Source organism: Phaenicophaeus curvirostris, chromosome 1, assembly GCF_032191515.1.
Source record: "Phaenicophaeus curvirostris isolate KB17595 chromosome 1, BPBGC_Pcur_1.0, whole genome shotgun sequence".
NCBI classification, from domain to species: domain Eukaryota; kingdom Metazoa; phylum Chordata; class Aves; order Cuculiformes; family Cuculidae; genus Phaenicophaeus; species Phaenicophaeus curvirostris.
The window spans coordinates 157,514,851-157,535,164 of NC_091392.1; the positions used below are offsets into that span (position 1 = coordinate 157,514,851).

At 38.1% G+C, this 20,314-nt stretch overlaps 1 protein-coding gene across 1 annotated transcript in view; it reads left to right on the forward strand.

The window, feature by feature from the left end:
- The window catches only part of IPO5 (importin 5), a 45,666-nt gene extending 27,283 nt beyond the window's left edge, over positions 1–18,383 (forward strand). The window contains exons 11-26 of the mRNA XM_069878892.1: positions 993–1,117; positions 1,208–1,297; positions 1,386–1,559; positions 1,783–2,001; positions 3,176–3,259; positions 4,041–4,173; positions 4,266–4,387; positions 4,889–4,985; positions 5,434–5,606; positions 6,064–6,175; positions 6,763–6,818; positions 10,554–10,676; positions 11,274–11,493; positions 14,957–15,185; positions 16,718–16,859; positions 18,230–18,383. Of these exons, the coding sequence (XP_069734993.1) occupies positions 993–1,117; positions 1,208–1,297; positions 1,386–1,559; positions 1,783–2,001; positions 3,176–3,259; positions 4,041–4,173; positions 4,266–4,387; positions 4,889–4,985; positions 5,434–5,606; positions 6,064–6,175; positions 6,763–6,818; positions 10,554–10,676; positions 11,274–11,493; positions 14,957–15,185; positions 16,718–16,859; positions 18,230–18,316 (2,186 nt within the window). The 3' untranslated portion in view covers positions 18,317–18,383. The remainder of the gene's footprint in view (positions 1–992; positions 1,118–1,207; positions 1,298–1,385; positions 1,560–1,782; positions 2,002–3,175; positions 3,260–4,040; positions 4,174–4,265; positions 4,388–4,888; positions 4,986–5,433; positions 5,607–6,063; positions 6,176–6,762; positions 6,819–10,553; positions 10,677–11,273; positions 11,494–14,956; positions 15,186–16,717; positions 16,860–18,229) is intronic.
- Positions 18,384–20,314: the final 1,931 nt, after the last annotated feature.

Below are 20,314 nucleotides of genomic sequence, written 5' to 3' on the forward strand. Positions count from 1 at the left end.
TTTCGATCAACTAGCCAAATGGTCCAAATATTATTGTATTTCATTTTGTAATATTAAAATTTCAAGTCTGGTATTCATGCAAATAGTAATACCAGAGGTACAAGCTTAACTAGGAACATCCAATGAAACTAAATAGCAGCAAAATGAACTGCTTCTTCACTGCAACATCTTTCTAGATGATATTTCATTTCATCCTGATCAAACAGAAGTTTGTCAGGATTCCAGTGCTCTGAACTGTGGTATTCTCCATCTCAGGAATTTAATGTTACCAGCAACAATGAAATCTTGCTTTGTTTTGGGAAAGAAGTTCTGTTACGTGCCTGTCCCGCAGGTTGTTTGATAAACCTGCTCATTCTTCTGGTTTTCATTTCTGTAATCTCGCTGGTTTCCAGCACAGAGATTTTCATGAAAATAAAATAAATTAATAAAAGATATAAAGAGTTTCTCGTATGTTTTCCCTAAAGAAAAAGGAGATGTTTGTCTGATCCATTCCACAAAACCCACTAGCCTGAAAATAGTCTAATGAGACTTGGAGGCAGACAGAAGCTTTACATTCCTAAACAGAGTATTGCTATTCTAAAATGGTCCCAGGGAAACTGAAAAGTTCAGTTCTGATTATTTATTTGCTTTACATCTAGGCATTGTTCGGTTAACTAGACTTTAACTAGACCAATTAGCTCATTTAATGAAAATGCAATTCCTAGGTTTTAGTACCATGTACATAACTTGTATCAGCAGTTTAGAATTCTTTTTTCTAGGTCTAGATTTGGCCTGGATTAGATACTCAAATTTTTGTGCACCTTTGGAAGTATGTATGAGGAAAAGTGAAAAGTATTTAACAAATCAAGTAGAGGCATCAAATTCCCTTCTTTCTCCTGTTCTTCATTCTTCCTCCTCCTGCCCCATCCCCCCCCAAAAAATATGATTTGTCTTTGTGGTGTGTTGCAGTTTCCAAAATATTTAGTATATGTTTTCTTATTATTCATCTGTAGCTGACTGGAAATATAGGCATGCTGGCTTGATGGCACTCTCGGTCATTGGAGAAGGTTGCCACCAACAGATGGAGGGAATTTTGAATGAGATAGTTAATTTCGTTTTGCTGTTCCTTCAGGATCCTGTGAGTCTAATTCAATTAATTATTTCAGTATGTTTTCATTTTTGTTCTTGTGACTAGCTTGTTAACTATTTGAGGGTAATACTTTTCCAGCATCCAAGAGTACGATACGCCGCTTGTAATGCTATTGGACAAATGGCAACTGACTTCGCACCTGGTTTTCAAAAGAAATTCCATGAGAAGGCAAGTGCTAGAATAGTTAACAAAAAAAGTGGTAAACTATGTACCTTTCAGAAATTTGTTTTTCTGAAAATGAACCCTTCTATTTCAGGTGATAGCAGCTCTTCTACAAACCATGGAGGATCAAGGCAACCCCCGTGTGCAAGCCCATGCAGCTTCAGCACTCATAAACTTCACTGAAGATTGTCCCAAGTCACTGCTTATCCCATATTTGGATAACCTAGTGAATCATCTTCATTCCACTATGGTGATAAAATTACAAGAGGTATAATATGCTGAACAAATTGCTTCATGGAGGGTAACCTGTCACATACGCAGATAAAGTGTAGCTGAACTAAGATGTCTGAAATGATCCAGTAGACATACCTGCTGATGTTGGTATAAACTGACAAGAATTAGGATACATACAAGAGTGTTTTAGATTTGGCATGCTTTTAAGTAAAATTTGTGCTTTAGAAGTATAACACTTTATTCTTCCTCTTTCCAAGTTAATACAGAAAGGCACTAAGCTAGTTTTGGAGCAAGTTGTGACTTCAATTGCATCAGTTGCAGATACAGCAGAGGAGAAGTTTGTTCCCTACTATGACTTATTTATGCCCTCTTTAAAACACATTGTTGAGAATGCTGTTCAGAAGGAGTTAAGACTTCTGCGAGGGAAGACTATTGAATGCATCAGTCTTATTGGTCTTGCTGTTGGTAAAGAAAAGGTAAGGTGTGGTGTTCATTGAGTTAATATATTCGCTTGTTAAACATAGTGGTGTTGTTGCTGATATCTGTTTGTGTTTTCATTTCTGAGGTAACTGTGCTGTTTAGATTCACAAATTCAGAATAGAATCTTGAGAAAATATTACAGCTTAAGTTATTCTTGTCATATTGAACAATGTTGAAATCAAGCAGCGTTTTTTCTTCCTTCCTGGGTTGTTTTTTTTTGCCTTAAATGAAATAGTGGAGCATCTCATGTAGTCACAGAACAGCGGGTAAAATGTATTTAGTTAAAAGGAAACTTAGCATCATGGGTTTTTGTATGTGGATGCCTGAAAAAGTTAAATGTTCTCATAAAAGATCTTGAAGTACTTACTTGTCATGAAGCTTGATGTATTTAGCAAAGGTTTTTTGTTGATTAAAACATGTCTCTGTAAAAGTACCAAGAAAAAATAGTGAAGGGCTGTATACAAGTTGTTGCATGAGAGATGTTCCAAACCAGGTTTGCGTATGGCTTACAGTTTTTCATTTTGTTGAGTGAAGACAGCAGAAAATCACACTTTAAAGTAAAATAATGTGATATACACAGTATGAAAATACTAAATAGTGTCCCCATCATCATCAAAGAGTTAACACTTTTCTTTGACTTAGGCCAACCAGTAGACTTGCATTCACACAACTGAATTTTAAACAGATTCTAAATGTAACTATTGGTAAATGATTCTTGGAGGACTGCTGGGAAAGTGAGGTGTGAAAAGACGGTAGATGTATCATCATTGGAGTGTCTGATGTGACCTAAAATATTGCTAGCTCATGAGTAAGTAGATTGTGCTGCCAGCTTTTATCCCAGTTCCATAAAGGAGTCAAAATAGCAAGGAGGATATCTAGGAAAGTTAGAATTGTCAGATGATTTTTTTTTAGTACTTAATGTTGTGTTTTATTTAAATAGTCCTCTGTTTTCAAGCATATGAATAGAAGTACAGTAAAGCTTAATACAAGAGTGACATGGTGTTGCTTCCAGAAGAACCTGTGTGTTCACTTTTATCCATATTTCAGTCTATTTCCAGCTCTAGCTTGTGTCTTGGTAGTGTGTTAGACATAAATGCTTACTTAAATTGTTTGGTGTTTGGTGTCCCCTTTAGATTTACTTTTAAAAACATAGTTGTTTCCTGTACCTAGTTTATGCAGGATGCATCAGATGTAATGCAGCTCTTATTGAAGACACAGACAGACTTCAGTGATCTAGAAGATGATGATCCACAGGTATGTTAAAATTGTCTCTTTATAGTGCATAGCTCATTCATTAGTATCAAGAATGCTCTTTGTACATGTGACATTTTTCTTCCCCCCCCTACATAACTACACCTTCAGACTTGTTGTTCAACATACCTGACAAAAATTGAGATTGATAACCCTAAGATGGCCTTAGAATCTTTCCCAGGAGTGTGTTTAGGGAGCGAGATTACAGAACCTGTGTTTGCTGAAGAAATTTTGCCACGCTGTTAATTGTTCCTTGTCTGATAATAACTGCTTTGTTTGGCATTGTATGACCTATGCCCTTGCTGTCACCTTCTTATAAATAGTTCAACAAGATTTGTTAGACAGCTGCTCTAATGACTGGAGAGCTATTTTGACTCATGCATCCGAAAACAAATACTCCTGTGAAAACACAGTACTGCACTTTTTTTTGCTCCATTTGCTATTTTCAGGAATTTGGCTTGGTAATGTCATTTCAATTCAGGAAATTATTTATTTCTGAAAGAAATTTACTTTTCAAGACAGTCATGATTGTGTTACAAATGCATATTATACTGTCACATTTTTACGTGTTACAAATAAAGACTTGGAACAGGTCTTTTGAAGGCACATTTTTACATGGATTACGTATTGGATGAGTTCTTCTCTTTGAAATAAATTTTATGCACTGCTGACAAATTCTTTTTAAAAATCCTGTTGTATAATGTTATTTCTTTACACTTTCTGTTTAAGTATGCATTAAAATAAAATGTGGACATGAAAATTCTGGCTTTATTCTCATTCATAGATTTCTTACATGATCTCAGCATGGGCCAGAATGTGTAAAATTCTTGGAAAGGAATTTCAGCAGTACCTTCCTGTTGTCATGGGACCTTTAATGAAGACTGCATCCATCAAACCTGAAGTAGCCCTTTTAGACAGTAGGTTTGAGATAAAATTTTGTTGAAAAAGTACTGAAATAAATTATTTTGTACCACTCTTAGATTTATTTCTTTCCCCCTCTGTATAATAGCACAAGATATGGAAAACATGAGTGATGATGATGGTTGGGAATTTGTAAACCTAGGAGATCAGCAAAGTTTTGGAATTAAAACTGCAGGTCTTGAAGAAAAAGCAACTGCATGCCAGATGTTGGTGAGTAATAGGACAGCTTTTATGACATGTAATTTGCTGGACAATTGAGTCTGAAGCCAAAAGGTGTAATGAAAATATTCTTTATGATATCAAATAAAATTAGTTCTATTTTTCATGGGATGATAGTGTTAAGTTTGGATTTCTGACACTGTGTTTACTTACTTTAAAATAGTTTCTTTAGGCTGGAACTTCAGTTTTTAAGATGAAGAAGTTTTTCTTTGTTAGCACAACAACTTTTAAGGAATTGGAGGTGTTAAAATGTTGTTCCTTTTTGCAGCTATTGGTATTCCTTAATGTGGTTTACAACGTACACACATGTACTGAGTGAGGACCACTGCTGCTATTGGGGTTCCTTAAAATACCAGAATGGAGGAGATATGTAAATTTTTTTATTTAATAAATTAAAAACTTTAAACAATCTTTCTCACCACTATATAGTTGAAAAATGTTTGTAACAATATTTTTCCCTTAAAATTGGCACTTCCATGCTTTGTGTTTCAGGTTTGCTACGCAAAAGAGCTAAAAGAAGGATTCGTGGAGTACACAGAGCAAGTTGTAAAGCTGATGGTTCCCTTGTTGAAGTTCTATTTCCATGATGATATCCTATTCATTAATTCTTTTGTGAAAACGGAAACTTAGTTTGGAAGAATCAAAATCATGCATACTGATTTCCTAAATTAATTCAAAGTGTTAGTGTTAAAATATTCTGTTACTTTATAGCAGAAATTGTTTCCGAGAACTAGTAACACATTATTTACACACTATTTTAGATATGTATCCTACTTTTTTCACTAGTTTGTTTTTCATTAAGCGTGTCTGTAATGGTCATTTATAGTCTGAGGTTGGTGCAGACCTCAGGCTGCAGGAAGTGCCTGGACCTTTCTCTTGGGGCCAGGGCAGGTGGCAGGGGGTGCAGTGTGCCCATGTGGAGGAGCTCCTGTGGCAGGCGACTAAGCTGCAGGAGCTTGTGAGAAGGCTGTGCAGCATCAGGGAGGCTGAGGAGGAGCTTGTTGGTATTGATTGTTTTATTTCCTTAATAATGTAACGTGTTCGAGTGGCAGCAGCAGAGTCGATGCCTCTCCTTCTTGAATGTGCCAGAGTTCGTGGGCCAGAGTACCTGACACAGATGTGGCACTTCATGTGTGACGCGCTCATCAAAGCCATTGGGACAGAACCAGATTCAGATGTCCTCTCAGAAATAATGCATTCTTTTGCAAAGGTAACTTTCTTACAAATTTTGTGGTATTACTGTTTTTATTTTTTTATAGTGAGAAAGGACATGTCTTTGATGTTCATTTAAATGGCTGGAAGAAATGCAAGGTTTCCTCCTACATGAATTTTGGTTTGTCTATGAATGTTGTAGCTGATTGAAAAGCTTAGTTTTACTGGGGTTTTTTGCAAGAACAAAAATACTAGACTGTTAACCTAGAATATTTACTACATTTGCTCTTTTTTTTAATCACAAACCATAAGCTGAAGTTATGTGCATGAAATGTTCAGTGCTGTTATACCTTATTGTATAATTTGAGCATTGATTACAGTATGAGTGTTCTATTGGTATTATTTCTCTTAGCAATCGCTTAAAGCAGAGCATGTATTTGTACTGTGTGTTCTTAGATTTCATCGAGGCTATTCATGTAATGTAAAGTTGAAAAACTATTGTTTTATTTCACTAGTGTATTGAGGTAATGGGAGATGGATGCCTTAACAATGAACACTTTGAAGAACTTGGAGGAATATTGAAAGGAAAACTAGAAGAGCACTTTAAAAACCAAGAACTAAGACAGGGTAAGTTAACACAGATTCCTGTTAACACGTGACGATGGCTGTTCTGTGAAGCAGAATCCCTAATAATTTCTGAACACACGCAAAAAAAAGAGCCCAGTTCAGAATTCTTTAATTTGCATATTTATGTAAGGTAACTGGGCTATGAAACAACAGAATCCATGCATTGTGTTTGTATGCTCTTGGGGGATGAAGATGGCATCGTTTGTAGAAATAGTGTAGCTTAATCAAAAGTTTATGGGCAGGTTTACTTGAAGGCAGTACACGTGTCTGTGGTGGTGTTGTTTTGGTGCTATTTGTTCTGAAGTCTCTGCAGTTTTCTTAAAGCAGCAGTCATTCTTTAATTCTTTGCACTTTTTTTGCCCTTGTGGGCAAGCTGGTGTTTCTTTCGTGCACTCTTACACATTCTTAAACTGAGTTGCTTTGTTGTACTTGTTTTTCTGTGAAGTTTCTTAAAGACAGAAAATTCCCATGCGTCTTCAGCTACTGTTTCCTATTTTCTGAATTTGTTGCTGTATCATTTTTTCACTTTCACAGGCTTTTTTGCACTTGTAGAGATGTAATGATTCGATATTTGTTTTTTAATTTAGTGAAAAGACAAGATGAAGACTACGATGAACAAGTTGAAGAGTCATTACAAGATGAAGTAAGTTGGCTTGGGGAGTGTTTTCACTCGTAAAGCACCAGGATGGAAATACAATACATGGATATGGTGTGCTACTCAGTTAAAGCATAGTGCGCCCTCAGGATTATTCCTTCCTGGAAGAATGTTCTGTTACCATATTCCTTCAAAACTCCCAGTAAGAAGCGGTTCAAACTACGTGTATGAATTACAAAATATTAAAGGCTTTCTTGCCTGATATACTGCAGGAAGAAGTTCAGGATATGGCTTTTCCTTTTCTTCATCCCCTCAAACAATTTTTAGGTGACTTTATATAGTCTGCTGTCAAATGCTCTGTCAATGATAATCTAAAGACTGGCCGTGCTAGCTTGCTTTATTTTTGTGACTTATGACTTAGGTGGCTCTTAACCTTGACTGTACCTCTAAAACCTAGACCTCTGACATACCGGGTCAGGAGCTTGTCTCAAAAAGAGTAGACCTAAAATAGTCTCAAAAAGGAGGTCAGCAGGACAAAGAGCTGGCACAATGCCTTCACATTTGAGGGAACACCAAGTGACTGCTTATCCACTAAGATACCAAACTGACTTTTTAGTTAGAAGTGGAGGTGGCTGTAGAAGAGATATGGTAGATTCTGTTCGGTCAGTAATGGTATGAGGAGAGTAATAACAAAGTCACTTATGAGATGAGACATAGAGAATACTCAATAAATTTAAGAACTAAGAAATTATTTTTGCTACAAAATGAAGGTGTGAAGTTGAATTGTTAAGCTTGTTTACATGAGTTTAACCTGTATGCAGACTCCAGAATAAATGTTAACAGATAGTGCACTTACATATTAATATTTTCATGAATAGCAGTGGAGTTTTTGGGCCCCTGTCCTTTGGGACCATTAGGACAGCATGCAAAAGAGTGAATTTCTAGTGCCTACGTAGTAATGGGGATCAAAAAATGACAAAACTCAGGAAAGGCTTTTGGCTGAGAATTTTATTTTTCTCCTTTTCATGTTTTCAGTGTTTACTGTTCATTCTTGTAGACAGTAAATTAGGCAGTTTGTTACCTTTTTTCTTGTGTCAGTCTGTATTGATAATGAGAGAAACGCTAGCATGCAGTTTTTTGGGGAAAGCTAAATTCATACTCTGCAACAGAGTTGCAAGGCATTTTTAACGAGGCTTTAATTTATCTTTGACCTTGCTGGGTTTTTTTTATTTAAAGACTGCAAGGAAGACTTGTCTACCTTGTGAAAACAAGAGTGGGACCAGAATGTTACTTGCCATATGGGCAGAATTAATATGTGATAATGAGTAACATTAGGATATGTTACGACCTTTGGTCCCAGAATGTGTTTATGTAGCCCTTAGGTCAAGGCAGCAGAATATAAGAGGATATAGAAGCTATGAAACATAATTCGAACAGTAGTTTCAGATGTCCAGATACTGTCTTAGCTTAGGCAATAACTAAATGGTATGAGAAGACAAACACTAAGCAAGTGTTAATGTTCTGAGCATGTTATCAGCTATTTGTAAACAGGCAGTACCAGGCCAGGTGGACCTTGTGGTGTCATGCACTAGTTCTCTACTTCTGTTTTCATTTGTGTCATTGTTCCAGGGTTATTGCCTGAATTACACTTTGACAATGCAGAAATTGTTTAACCAGGGAGGGTTTAAATATCCAATTGTGAAAAGCTGCCTGTTGCATGAGATGTACTTGTTTGTTTCTCACTAGGGACCTGAAGCTAGTTGAATTCTGCTTTCGCTCCCTGTTAAAGTATAAACTAATGAAAGGAACCATAGTGAATACCACGGACCTTACTTAAAAACAAAGTTTAAAGGTTTTTCCCAACACAAGTCTGTCCAAGGGAGCAATCCTTGCTTGCAGACACGACATGAATTGAGAGTTGAATCTGAGCTAAGGAGCTCTACTTCACCAGTTTAATGGATGTAATTGGGCAAAGTGGAAAAATGAAGTTAAGCAGTAAAAGGAAAAGATTAATATTTTTGCTGTAATCTTTGGTCATGAAGGCAGTTATCCATGTACTTTTCAATAAAAGCTTTTTACAATATCTCTAAGGTACAGAACAAGAAGAGGGCACTCTTTTTTCTGTACAGGGAATCCATTGTAGCAATAAATTTGCACAAGACTGTTTGTCTTGATAAATTTTTTCTGTCCTTGAAACGATCTTCAAGTCCTAGGCAGTTGAGCGCTAGCATTTGACTTCTATTTTAAAGGTTTAAAAGGAGGATTCTGGGAACTATAAACCAGCAGTCAGTCTCACTCTGTGCCAGCTAAGATCATGGTATAGATTTTCTTGGAAGCCATGTCAAGGCATGTGGATGACAGGAGGGTAATTAAGAGACAGCTGATGTGGCCTCTCAAAGGGCAAGTCATGCCTGGTTACTCTGGTGGCTTCTATGTTGGTAGTGGCTGTGTTGGTAGATTAAGGAAGAGCAACTGATGTCGTCTGTCTTAATTTCTGTAAGGCTTTTGACATGTTCCCACACAACATCTTTGTCACTAAATAGGAGAGTGTTGGATTTGTTGGATGGACTGTTACGAGGATAAGGAACTGGCTGGATAGCAGTGTCCAAATTGTTGTATTCATCTGGACATAGAGCCACTGGAGATCAGTAAAAAGGGATGTCCTTCAGGGGTCTGTGTTGGGATGAGAACTTTCAATATCATTATTAGCAACACAGTTGGTGGGATTGAGTGCACCCTCAGCAGGTTTGCAAATGACAAGCTGAGTGGTGCAGTTGATGCACTTGACACACAGGGACAACTGGACATACTGGAGAGGTGAGCCTGTGTGAACCTCATGAAGTTCAACAAGTCCAGCTGCAAGGTCCTGCACCTGGATTGGGACAACCTTCGATAACAGGCTGGGGGAATGAAGGAATTAAGAGCAGCCCTTGTAGAGGACACCCTGGGGGTACTGATAGATGAGAAGTCAAACATGAACTAGCAGTGTGTGCTTGCAGACCAGAAAGCCAATGGTATACAAGGCTGCATCAAAAGAAACGTGGCCAGCAGGTCAAGGGAGGTGATTCTTCCTCTCTGCTCTGGAGAGACCCCACCTGGAGTACTGTGTCCAGATCTGGAGTCCTCAGCACAAGGCAGATATGGACCTGTTGCAGCAAGTCCAGAGGGATATTCTAAAAATGAGCAGAGAGCTGGAGCACCTCTCCTGTGAGGAAAGGCTAAGAGAGGTTCAGCCTGGAGAAGAGAAGTTTGGGGAGACATCATTGCAGCCATTCAGTGTATAAAGAGGGCTTACATGAAGAATGGAGAGGGACTTTTTACCAGGGCCTGTAGTGACAGGCCAGGGGACAACAGTTTTGAACTAAAAGGCAGTAAGTTCAGATTCAAGTGTAAGGAAGAATTTTTTCACAATAAGAGTGGTGAAGCACTGGAATGGGTTGCCCTGAATAGTTGTGGCTGTCCCATCTTTGGATGCGTTCAAGGCCAGGCTGGATGAGGCTTTCAGCAACCTGGTCTTAGTGGAAGGTGTCCCTGCCCATGGCAGAGGGGTTGGAACTGGATGATCTTTCAAGGCCTCTTCCAACCCAAACTATTCTATGATTTTGTCATTCTGTGATTAGACCAAGAATTGAAAAATAGGGAGCCTAGAAAGGCTGGTTTTACAAAGAAAAGAAATCATTAAACAACTTTATACCGTTAGTTGAGAGATGGTAGTGTTTCATGCGACATCCGCCATTTTCAAGATCATTAGTCTTGATGTGAGTTGTGTCCTTTTCCTCTCAGGATGACAGTGATGTTTACATTTTGACTAAAGTATCGGACATTTTGCACTCAATATTCAGCAGTTACAAGGAGAAGGTGCTGCCGTGGTTTGAAAGGCTACTTCCACTAATTGTCAATCTAATTGTAAGTACCTTGCTTTCTTTTAATTTTACTTTCACTATTTTTTCATGTGCTAACAGGACTTCCTTGCCTGGAATCTTAGAGAACGTGTTAGAACGTAGCGATCATTATTTTACAAAATAGAGGCAGTCAAAGGTTTATTCTGGATCAAGTATGAAGTTGTTCCCTTATGCTTTTTGAACAGCTGCGCTGCTGTCCTACTTGATTTCTGTGTTGCAAGACCTAGAATCACAGCTATTTTGAGAAATTTAGTTTGCTTGCAGTGTCTGATATTTCTAAAAGGGATTTCAGGAAGAGGGCCAAAAAAGTGGGGAAAATTGGTACTGAAATAGGTAATGTAGTGTGAAAGGAGTAAAGGAATTAGCCTAAAGTCATTATTCTTTTAATTAGGTCAGATATTCACCTGGATTTTGTTTTGTTTATGTTTTGCTGCAAGTATTACTACAGGAAATTGTGTATTTGTAGGATTAAATTTAATCCAGAAACAATTTAAGAAAAATACTAGACAGTATTACTATGATTGCATTGTTGATATAATCATTAGCTTTACAAAATTATCAACTTTAAGGTGGCTTAAAATGTTACCTTTTTTTGATGCAGTGTCCCCATAGGCCATGGCCAGACAGGCAGTGGGGGCTGTGCATGTTTGATGACATCGTAGAGCACTGCAGCCCTTCCTCTTTCAAATATGCCGAGTACTTCCTGAGACCAATGCTGCAGTCAATATGTGACAACAGCCCAGAGGTGAGACAAGCAGCTGCCTACGGTATTGGAGTGATGGCACAATTTGGTGGGGACAGCTATCGTCCTTTTTGCACAGGTATGTGCAAAACATTCACTTGATAAAACCATTTGAATGTGTGATTCTGGGTAAAAAAAAAAATAATGTCTAAAGATGAGTGTCTTCCCTTTATTGGGGAAACATATTGCCAGTATGACCTGTGTGGCAGACTGATGATGATGAGTATCAAGTACCTTCATTCCTTGGGCTTTTAATTATGTTCTGCTTCATAGCGTTTCTATTGCAGCATTTACCACTCAGCAAACTTGATTTACGTATCTATTTAAAACATAGAGCCTGACATGCAAATGTTTGTTTCATAAAAAATAGCTTTCTGGTACACACTTGTCTCACTAGTTGCTTTTTATCAATACTAATGTGGTTACATATGAACACAAAATCCATTTGAATGTCTGGAAAAATGAAACAAATGACCTATAATACGGAGTAGCCTAGAATGCAACTACTGTGTCTCTCTGCTTTCCTGTTACATAAAAAGGAGCCTGATTTCTCTGTCTAAGACTTGAAATGATGGTGTCTATCAGAAACACTTTGCTTGCTTTCTGAATGTGTCGGGATTCTCTAAAATTTCAAATTTGTCTTGAATTTCAAGGAGCAATTGTCTGCTGGTATTCTTCTTACCAGTCAACAAAGTTAATTTTGCACACTATAATTTTTAAAAAAATACTCAGTCAGCTCTTTCAAATATGTGTTCCACGTGAATCTGAAACAAAAAGATGGATTAGATGATGTAAGAAAGTAAGAACCATGTGACAGGAATAAATAGAGGTTTTAACACAAGTCTTACCTACATCAGTAGAGATTGTAATGTTCACAGTTAATGTAAGTGTAACTGTTACATGATGACAGTTGATCTTTTAAGAAACAGGACACACACACCCTCCTGCCCTGTGCTATGAAACACTAAGAGCATGGAAATTTAAAATGGTCTAGAAAAATGCTTCCTAAAAGGATTTTTTTTTTAAATGAATTTTTCCATAAGATTTTTATGTCTTGTCCCAAGACTAGAGGAGTAAAGACTGAGGTCAAGGCAGTGATTTTGAATTTTTGGGCGATTTTAGCATCTGTTAGTCTAATTTTATTGCTTATACATAAGGATGTACCTCAGCCTGCTTAAACTTTGTGACAACTTTGGTCCTTTTCTTTGTGTTTGGACAAATAATCCTCAGTTAAACCCAAACACCAGCTTCTCCTGTAGTTGGATGTTTAGATAAAATAACCTTTTTACTTTACAGCATGCTGCTCATTAGCAGGCACCTCAAAAGTATTTAAAATACTTCTGTGTGTATGAGAAAACTTTGTGGTGTATTTTAATAAATGAAGATGTGTTGTGATTGGAAACAAAGTAAATCCATGCCACTAGTAGCTCTCTCTGTCCCATAGATTTTACTGTCTTCTCTGAAAGCATTGTGGTTTTGAGCTTTTATTTAGCATTTAATTTCTTTTCTGATTAATGTTCAGCACTGGCATTTTGTTCTTTTGCAAGTTTGTAGTAGTATGTAGGGAGCAAATGGAGTAACTTCTAAATGGGGTTACAAACTTGTAATTTATGTGACTGTCAGCATTGCTTCTATTTATGTTCATAGGAGAATATAATCAGCTATTCTCTGAGTATTATATTAATCTATCGCATGTGTTTCTTTGTAAATCATATTGGTAGCCTCAGCTTTTGGTGGTTCAAGATGTCAGAGCAGTCAGTCCTCAGAAAAAAGCTATTATTATTGAAGATGGCCTTTTATAGTCAAAAGGTTATTTTTAAAGGATTGTCTTCTACAACATCTATGTGAGAATAGATCTGTTTTCTAGATGAGAAGGAAGCTTGTGTGGTAAGCTGTAGGGAGGAGACTGTGCTGATTCATTTTGATGATGAGTCTTATGGCTGAAAGGACATTCACACCTACGGTCATCCATTAGTTTTAAGGGATATGAGGAAACACAGATGAGATTTAGCTTCAACAGTCATGAAAACCTGAGATATAAAATGCAGGCTCAGTTTGCCTGGACATTGTAGACTTGTATGAAACAAACTACTTGGTAGAAAAGTCCACTTTTGTTATCCTGCATTCAGTACACAAGCCAGTGGGTCTAATGACCAATGTTTCTGCAGTTCCTTAATGTTCTTCACCTATATATAGTGTATTCAGCTATTTATACTATAAAAGTATTTTTCCCTAACTTAGGTTTAATAATATTTTTCCATAGTTGCTAAATTCTTCAAAAACCTAATTCAGAGAAGGCAATCAACCAAGTGTCATTGTGTACTCCTTTGCTGCAAAGCTGCTACTTACTCAGCAAAACGAAGTAGTGTGATATCTCGCTCTTCTTCGCTAATTTTGAAGTGTGCTTTCTGCATAATTCCACAACCTGTTTTCTGTGCCGATATAGACATTTATAACTTTAGCAATATATTTTTAGCAGAACAAAATAAGGACAATTGTTCCTGTATGCATGTAGAGTGCTCTGAAGTCAGCAGGGACACTAGTAATTCAAAATGTGACATTTATCTTCATTTAGAAGTGTGCATGTCGTTACCCACAGAACTGTTTAAAAAAAAAATTGTGTTAACCTAGCAAGAAAATTGATATTTTCCCTTTATGTTTGATTTTTGCCATTTAAACCATGCTAGGTGGATTTGCCACATGGAATTACTCTGATGAGCTTTTCCTAGTGCACCTTTTAGTGGTGCAAGGTGTGTATGTATATGTACATATACATTTATATATATATGCATACACAAGCAATAGATGTACAGCAGGCATACACTATGGATATGCACTGCAGTCCAAATTAACATCACAGCATTGGTACTTTTCATCATTCTGTGTTTATAGAACCTGTTAGGTTAAAAAGGTAATGCTTGTCATCTGTTTTTTCTGTGAATTACAGTCATAAAATCATAGAATGTTTTGGGTTGGAAGGGACATTAAAGATCATCCAGTTCCAACCCTCCTGCTGTGGGCACAGGGACACCCTCCGCTGGATCACATTGCTCAAAGCCTCATCCAACCTGGCCTTGAACATCTCCAGGCATGGGGCATCCACAACTTCTCTGGGCAACCTCTTCCATTGCCTCACCACTCTCAATGGGAAGAATTTCTTCCTAATGTCTAATCTAAATCTTCCTCCCACCAATTTAAAGCCATTCCCCCTCATCACTACACCTAGATTGCAGTACTCCAACTGAGAAACACAAGATCTTTATTTTTTTTTTCTTCTGAAGTTATAAAACAAATCCAAACTTTTGCAGTAGCTGTTTTCTTGGGTTTCCTTGTATAGCTTTATCTGTTTGCTTTTTATATAATAATTATTAAGAAGGGAAGAATCTAGAATTGGTGGGACATCGGGGTGACCGGATGTTGGTGCTCTGGCAAAAAAAAATCCTGGTTTTAGTAGGTGCAATAGTCTCATACAAAATTTGGAATGTTGGTAAAATGCAACTTGATTGCGTGTTAAACTTTATTCTTGTGTTGTTTACCATTAGAAGCGCTTCCATTGCTGGTGAGAGTCATTCAGTCACCAGATGCCAAAACCAAAGAGAATGTCAATGCAACAGAGAACTGCATTTCAGCTGTAGGAAAAATAATGAAGTTCAAACCTGACTGTATAAATGTTGAAGAAGTCCTCCCACACTGGTTATCATGGCTTCCGCTTCATGAAGATAAAGAAGAAGCTGTTCATACTTTCAACTATCTGTGCGACTTAATTGAGAGGTAAGACAAAGTCATGACATGAATATAGAAAGTAAGCCTGTTTGCAGGTTCTTGCCTTGCATTTGTTTTCCAAAACTGAGAAACTGGCAGGTTAATCTGCATATGCAATAGAGAAGACAATTTGGAATGTCAAAACTGAGCCTTCCATGATGCTACTGCTGTTTTTTTTTTTTAAACAGTCAGTGTTCTCATCCTAACTAATGTCTATATGGCTTGAAAAAATTCCCGACTGCCTTGTTAGATATGTGATGGGAAAGCATCAGCTGGGAACTTCTACAGAAAATGTCAGGAAATCTTTTGATGCGCTTGTTTACATGTCAGCATTAGTAACTGGTCAGATCTTCTTACTTAAGAGCAGCACACATGCCCGTGCAGCCTTCTTTTCATAACCTCTTAATGTAGTTTTGCACCTTTTTGCTTTGTGAAAGCTCGAATATCAACAAAACAAAGTATGAAGTAGAGAAATAATGCAGATAAATTCATGGTACAGTGCTGTCTCCCTTAATAATTTTGTAATAATAAATTCCATTATTATTGAAGGCATCTTGTCCCATGGATTGTTCTTCAGATTTGTGATTCCTCCTGTAGGTCAACGGAAGAAAAAAGTATTCAAGTGCAAGTTGCATTTCATAACTGAGTGGAGAAATGTCAGCTTCTTGTGAATCATCATGTAATAGCCGTGTGCTGGCTGACACTGTTGTATCTTAGTAGAAAAGCAGCAAGGAAATAGCTTTCCTATGGTCTTTTCTATGATGTGAATATCTTGTATCTCATGGTGCTTTAGTGAGGCAAGGTCTCAAAACGGAGATGGCAGCTGTACTGATAATAACACTGTTGTGTAGAGCCACCATAATCACACTGACACGTATGCATGTACACACACCCATAGAAACTGGGAATTAGAGTACTGCTAGTACAAGTTTGTGTCCAGCTCTGTGCAGATGGCTCAGCCTTGCTTTGTACTTCTGGAGCTATGTCAGTCCTGCATTCACAGCCTTTGCATTCCAGCAGGGGTAGGTGGCAGAGCTGGAAGTAGATCATGTTTTCCACCCAGATCCCTGGTTGCCAGCACTTGGCTGGGAAAGGGGAAGCAGAACTGCTTACTTGCTGCGTCAGTGAGTGCTGGCAGAGAGCTGAAGTCACCGCTGCTCTCTGATGCCAGTACTGCAGCCTCCTCCCTCTGGAAGCACTGAGGGAGAGAGGAATAAGCCCTTTTAGGCAGGGTGTTTCTGGCGTGCTGTTAACAGTTCCATCTGCATGAAACTCAACCATTCTGTAAAGTAACTTCTTCCTCATACGGTGTAGGCTGATTAAAGAATCCGCTGGTTAAATATTAACAGGAGAGGGAACATTCTGTCAGCTGGCAACAAAGCCATGCATGCTTGTTCATCTGAGTGAAACTTTGATGTAAATAAGCAAGTTCAGAATAAGATATTTCAAAATAGCTCAACTGTCATGTAAAATGCTTACATTATTTTATTTTTTTTTGTTAACTATTAATTAATTTGTAGTATATATTTTGATTGTAACAGCAACAACCCAGTTGTCCTCGGTCCCAACAACTCTAACCTTCCCAGAATATTTGGTATAATTGCGGATGGTGAAATTCATGAAGCTATTAAGCATGAAGATCCATGTACCAAGCGGTTGGCTAATGTTGTTCGCCAAGTGCAGGTAAATAAATGTTTACTAACCTATAAAGGGAACATTTAGAATCTACTTTGACTGAACCATTAAACCAATTTTGAGAGCCTTATCTCCTAAGAGAACTACTGATCTTGGAGATCCTTGGACATCCCTTGAACCATTAATGATAGAATGAGCCAGAAATTAAAATCTGGAGAGAAATCTGCCTGTCTTTGTATCAGTGAACTGTACTGCAGGATGTGATCCAACATGTGGTTCCTGTAAAGGCTCCCAGCATGCTGTGGTGACTTAGCAATATAGTAGAGGCTTGGGATCCTTGCTAGAGGGTGAGCACCAACCACAAGTAATGTAACTGCTGCCTTCTTTAATCTAGTGCAAATACTGGTGGCTGTTCAATGTTTTCCCTATCTTTGAGGACCTGTCTCAAGGTTCACTTCCTTTATGTCATAAGTACTTACAGTGCTGGGGGTTGAGGATGTCCCAAGTATTTAAGCTGCACCTCTCTACGGCCTTTTAAGTGATAGTGGCAGATCTGATCCTGGGCCACATGTTATCAGGTGGACTTACCTACAGTTGCAGCCCGTAATGGTAGAAAGTAACGTGCCTGGCAAGCATTATAGCTTATAAAAATGCATAGAGGATTTGGAGCATCAGCTGTTCAACTGTTGCCCGTTGTACCTGGCATGGTTTGGCAAAACTCAGGTTCAAGAATTTTAGGCACTGATTTTCAAAAGGATTCACTTGGATCAGCGCATCAGCCTTTGTTTTATGTGACTTTAAAAGCCAGTGTCTCAGCCACAGGCTGTGCTAGCACAGATGAAGTATAGTGAGAGGCTGGGAAGTGTGGCATTTCCATTTACCAGGCAGATGCTATCTACATTCTCTTCTCTCCGGGAAGTAATTTACCATTCCTTACGCTAAAGAGTAATGCCATGTGTGGCACATAAACAAATCATCTATGTAGTGTGTCATACTGTAATCGCAGTGCTCCCTCCTCTGAATACGTTCCGGGTGCACCAGTGGCCCAGAGTTAGCTATGGTTCAGTTTTGCCTGAATCATTTAACATCACTGTAAAATGGAGCGAACAGTGCAGGCTGTGGTTCACTTAGAGTCAATTGTCATTTGACCCACGCTAACTATAGGGCGTTCCCAGGAGTTTTGGATCAGTTACTGCGGTGCAATTTAACCAGAGCTTGCCTCTGTTCAGCATTTCAGAGCATCTCTAGTTGAACCTATGTAGGCCTGCGTACAACTGAGGCTCTCATACTGTTCTCTTTGGCATATATATTATGGAATAAGCCCAGTGAATGTTTAGCTTTGTAAACATAGGAAAGTTTAGCGTGTGCCTTAGAAGCTTGTCAGCCTGCATAAAGACGACTTCTCGTTTGTTTTCTAGACATCTGGAGGACTGTGGACAGAATGCATATCACAGCTCAATGCAGATCAACAGGCAGCCATACAGGAGCTCCTGAACTCTGCTTGAAGGGCCTTAATTCTCATCTGCAAGAAAACTAACTCCAAATAAACGTTTACCCTATTGTTTAGGTTTCTTTTTGTTTCTTTTTTGAGTAAAACCAGAACTGTAGTGCGTGTAGGCCATTCTTCTGCAACCTACAGGCAGTTGCAGCAGGAAGAAGCATTCTTTCAGAACGGTGTTTAAATCGGTTTCTATCCCACAACACGGAAGAAGTTTCCTGTAAACCCTACAATAGCACTGAAGAGTATTTTTCTAACGGTATAAGCCATCCATATGATGGTGAAAGGGAAACAAGTTGAATTTTCTCATTAGACATAATGAATTAAGAAACAGCTTTAAGACCTTGTATTCAGCAGTAGATGTACGTTATAACAGATAAACGTTTCTCTACATCTAGTGTTAATTGTATTAATTGGAGTATGAGTCTTTGTAGGGTAGAAAGTCTCCTTCTGCCCAACAAGTTAGTAGATCAAAAGACGAAAAACTGAAGACAAACATCGAGCACGAAGACCTCATTGATTGCACTTTGAGATTCCCGAAACCAACTTGTACAGTGACTCAATGAGGAAAGCTGTTCAGCTTCCAGCCCTTGAATGTGAAGTCTCTTTGGCATGTCTGACAGTATCTCATTCACTCCTCAATAAATGACATTGAAACACAAGAAGCTTGTGTAGAAGTTCAGTGATGTGTGGTTCTTTTCATTTCCTCCTGTGAAAAGAGGCAAGGAACAAACTATACAAGTCGCGATTTTATATTTGAAACTTTGTATATTGTTGGCTATTACAGATTTTATGCATTTTTTTCTTGACTTTTTAAAAAAATTTTTCACCCGAGTGTGTAGAACGGAAATTGAATGACTTTCCTTTTATGACAGTAAATTTACATATCTTGACTTAAAAATGTTTTCATGTTTAGTGGCAATTGCATTTCATAACTTAGAAAATGTAGCTGTGAGAGCAGTCTATGTCTTGTTTCAAACCATCAAACAGTTAGTAACCTGACCTGAAAGAGTCAAAATTCCAGGTCTTTTTGGTTACTGCCAGAGCAATACATCATTTATCAGCTAACAGCAGCAAGCGTAAGCATAGAGACTGACTTCTAACAGAGGTGAGTGATGCTTTTGCACTCTATTGCTTTGAAGATGTCAGTGTATGCATTGAGCTTTAAAACTGTAGCTATTTACTGAAGTTCTTCGATTCACTCTCAAGTCCCTTAAAACATACAGAACTTTTCAAAGAGGTTATAAGTTTCATTTCTTTATAACAAGAAAAGGCAGAAATATACATGTAATAAATTCTCTGAGTAAAGCATAAACTTCGTTTTGCCTTTGAAAACATTTCAAACAATCTCTGATACGGAATGAGGCTTTACTGAAAACTGTGTAGGACCATTCTATCCAAATGCTTGTGACACAAACTGCCTTAACCGTGTGGATTGATGCTGTCGCCTGTTTGAAAGCAACTGAAGCAGTAAAACAAACTATCTACTGGTCCAGTTTCTGCTGTTAAATATTGTTAACTTTATATTTGCAAAAATTAAAGCATTTGTGCATCTGGAAGATGAGCTGTTAAGGACTGGATATCAGTACCGTGCTGTGAGAGAGCTGCTAGGTCAGGTCAGTTGTCTCGGGCACTAGTCCTGACGGCAAAAGACAGGGTATTTCATATCTTTAATCTTTCCTGTTTCCTTTTTTGTTTGAATTTCCTCTCAGTCTAAAACACTTCTGGTTTTCCCCACAGCTTGCTTTTACGGCATTTTCCACATTCCACAAAGCTTCATTCAGCCTTAGAGTGCTTTTCTTTGCCTTTCTTTGGATTATCACTATGTGAAGAAAACAATAGTTACATCCGGTATTTCCCCGAAACACTGATTTTGGCTCCCTGTGATGTGAGAGCAGCACCTGAGTTGCTCTTCAAACCAACTGGGCCAACTCGAATCATCTTCCTTTCAGTCCAAGTAAATGAGAACGAGTAGCACCAGGAAATAGGGTTACTCTGTGTGCCA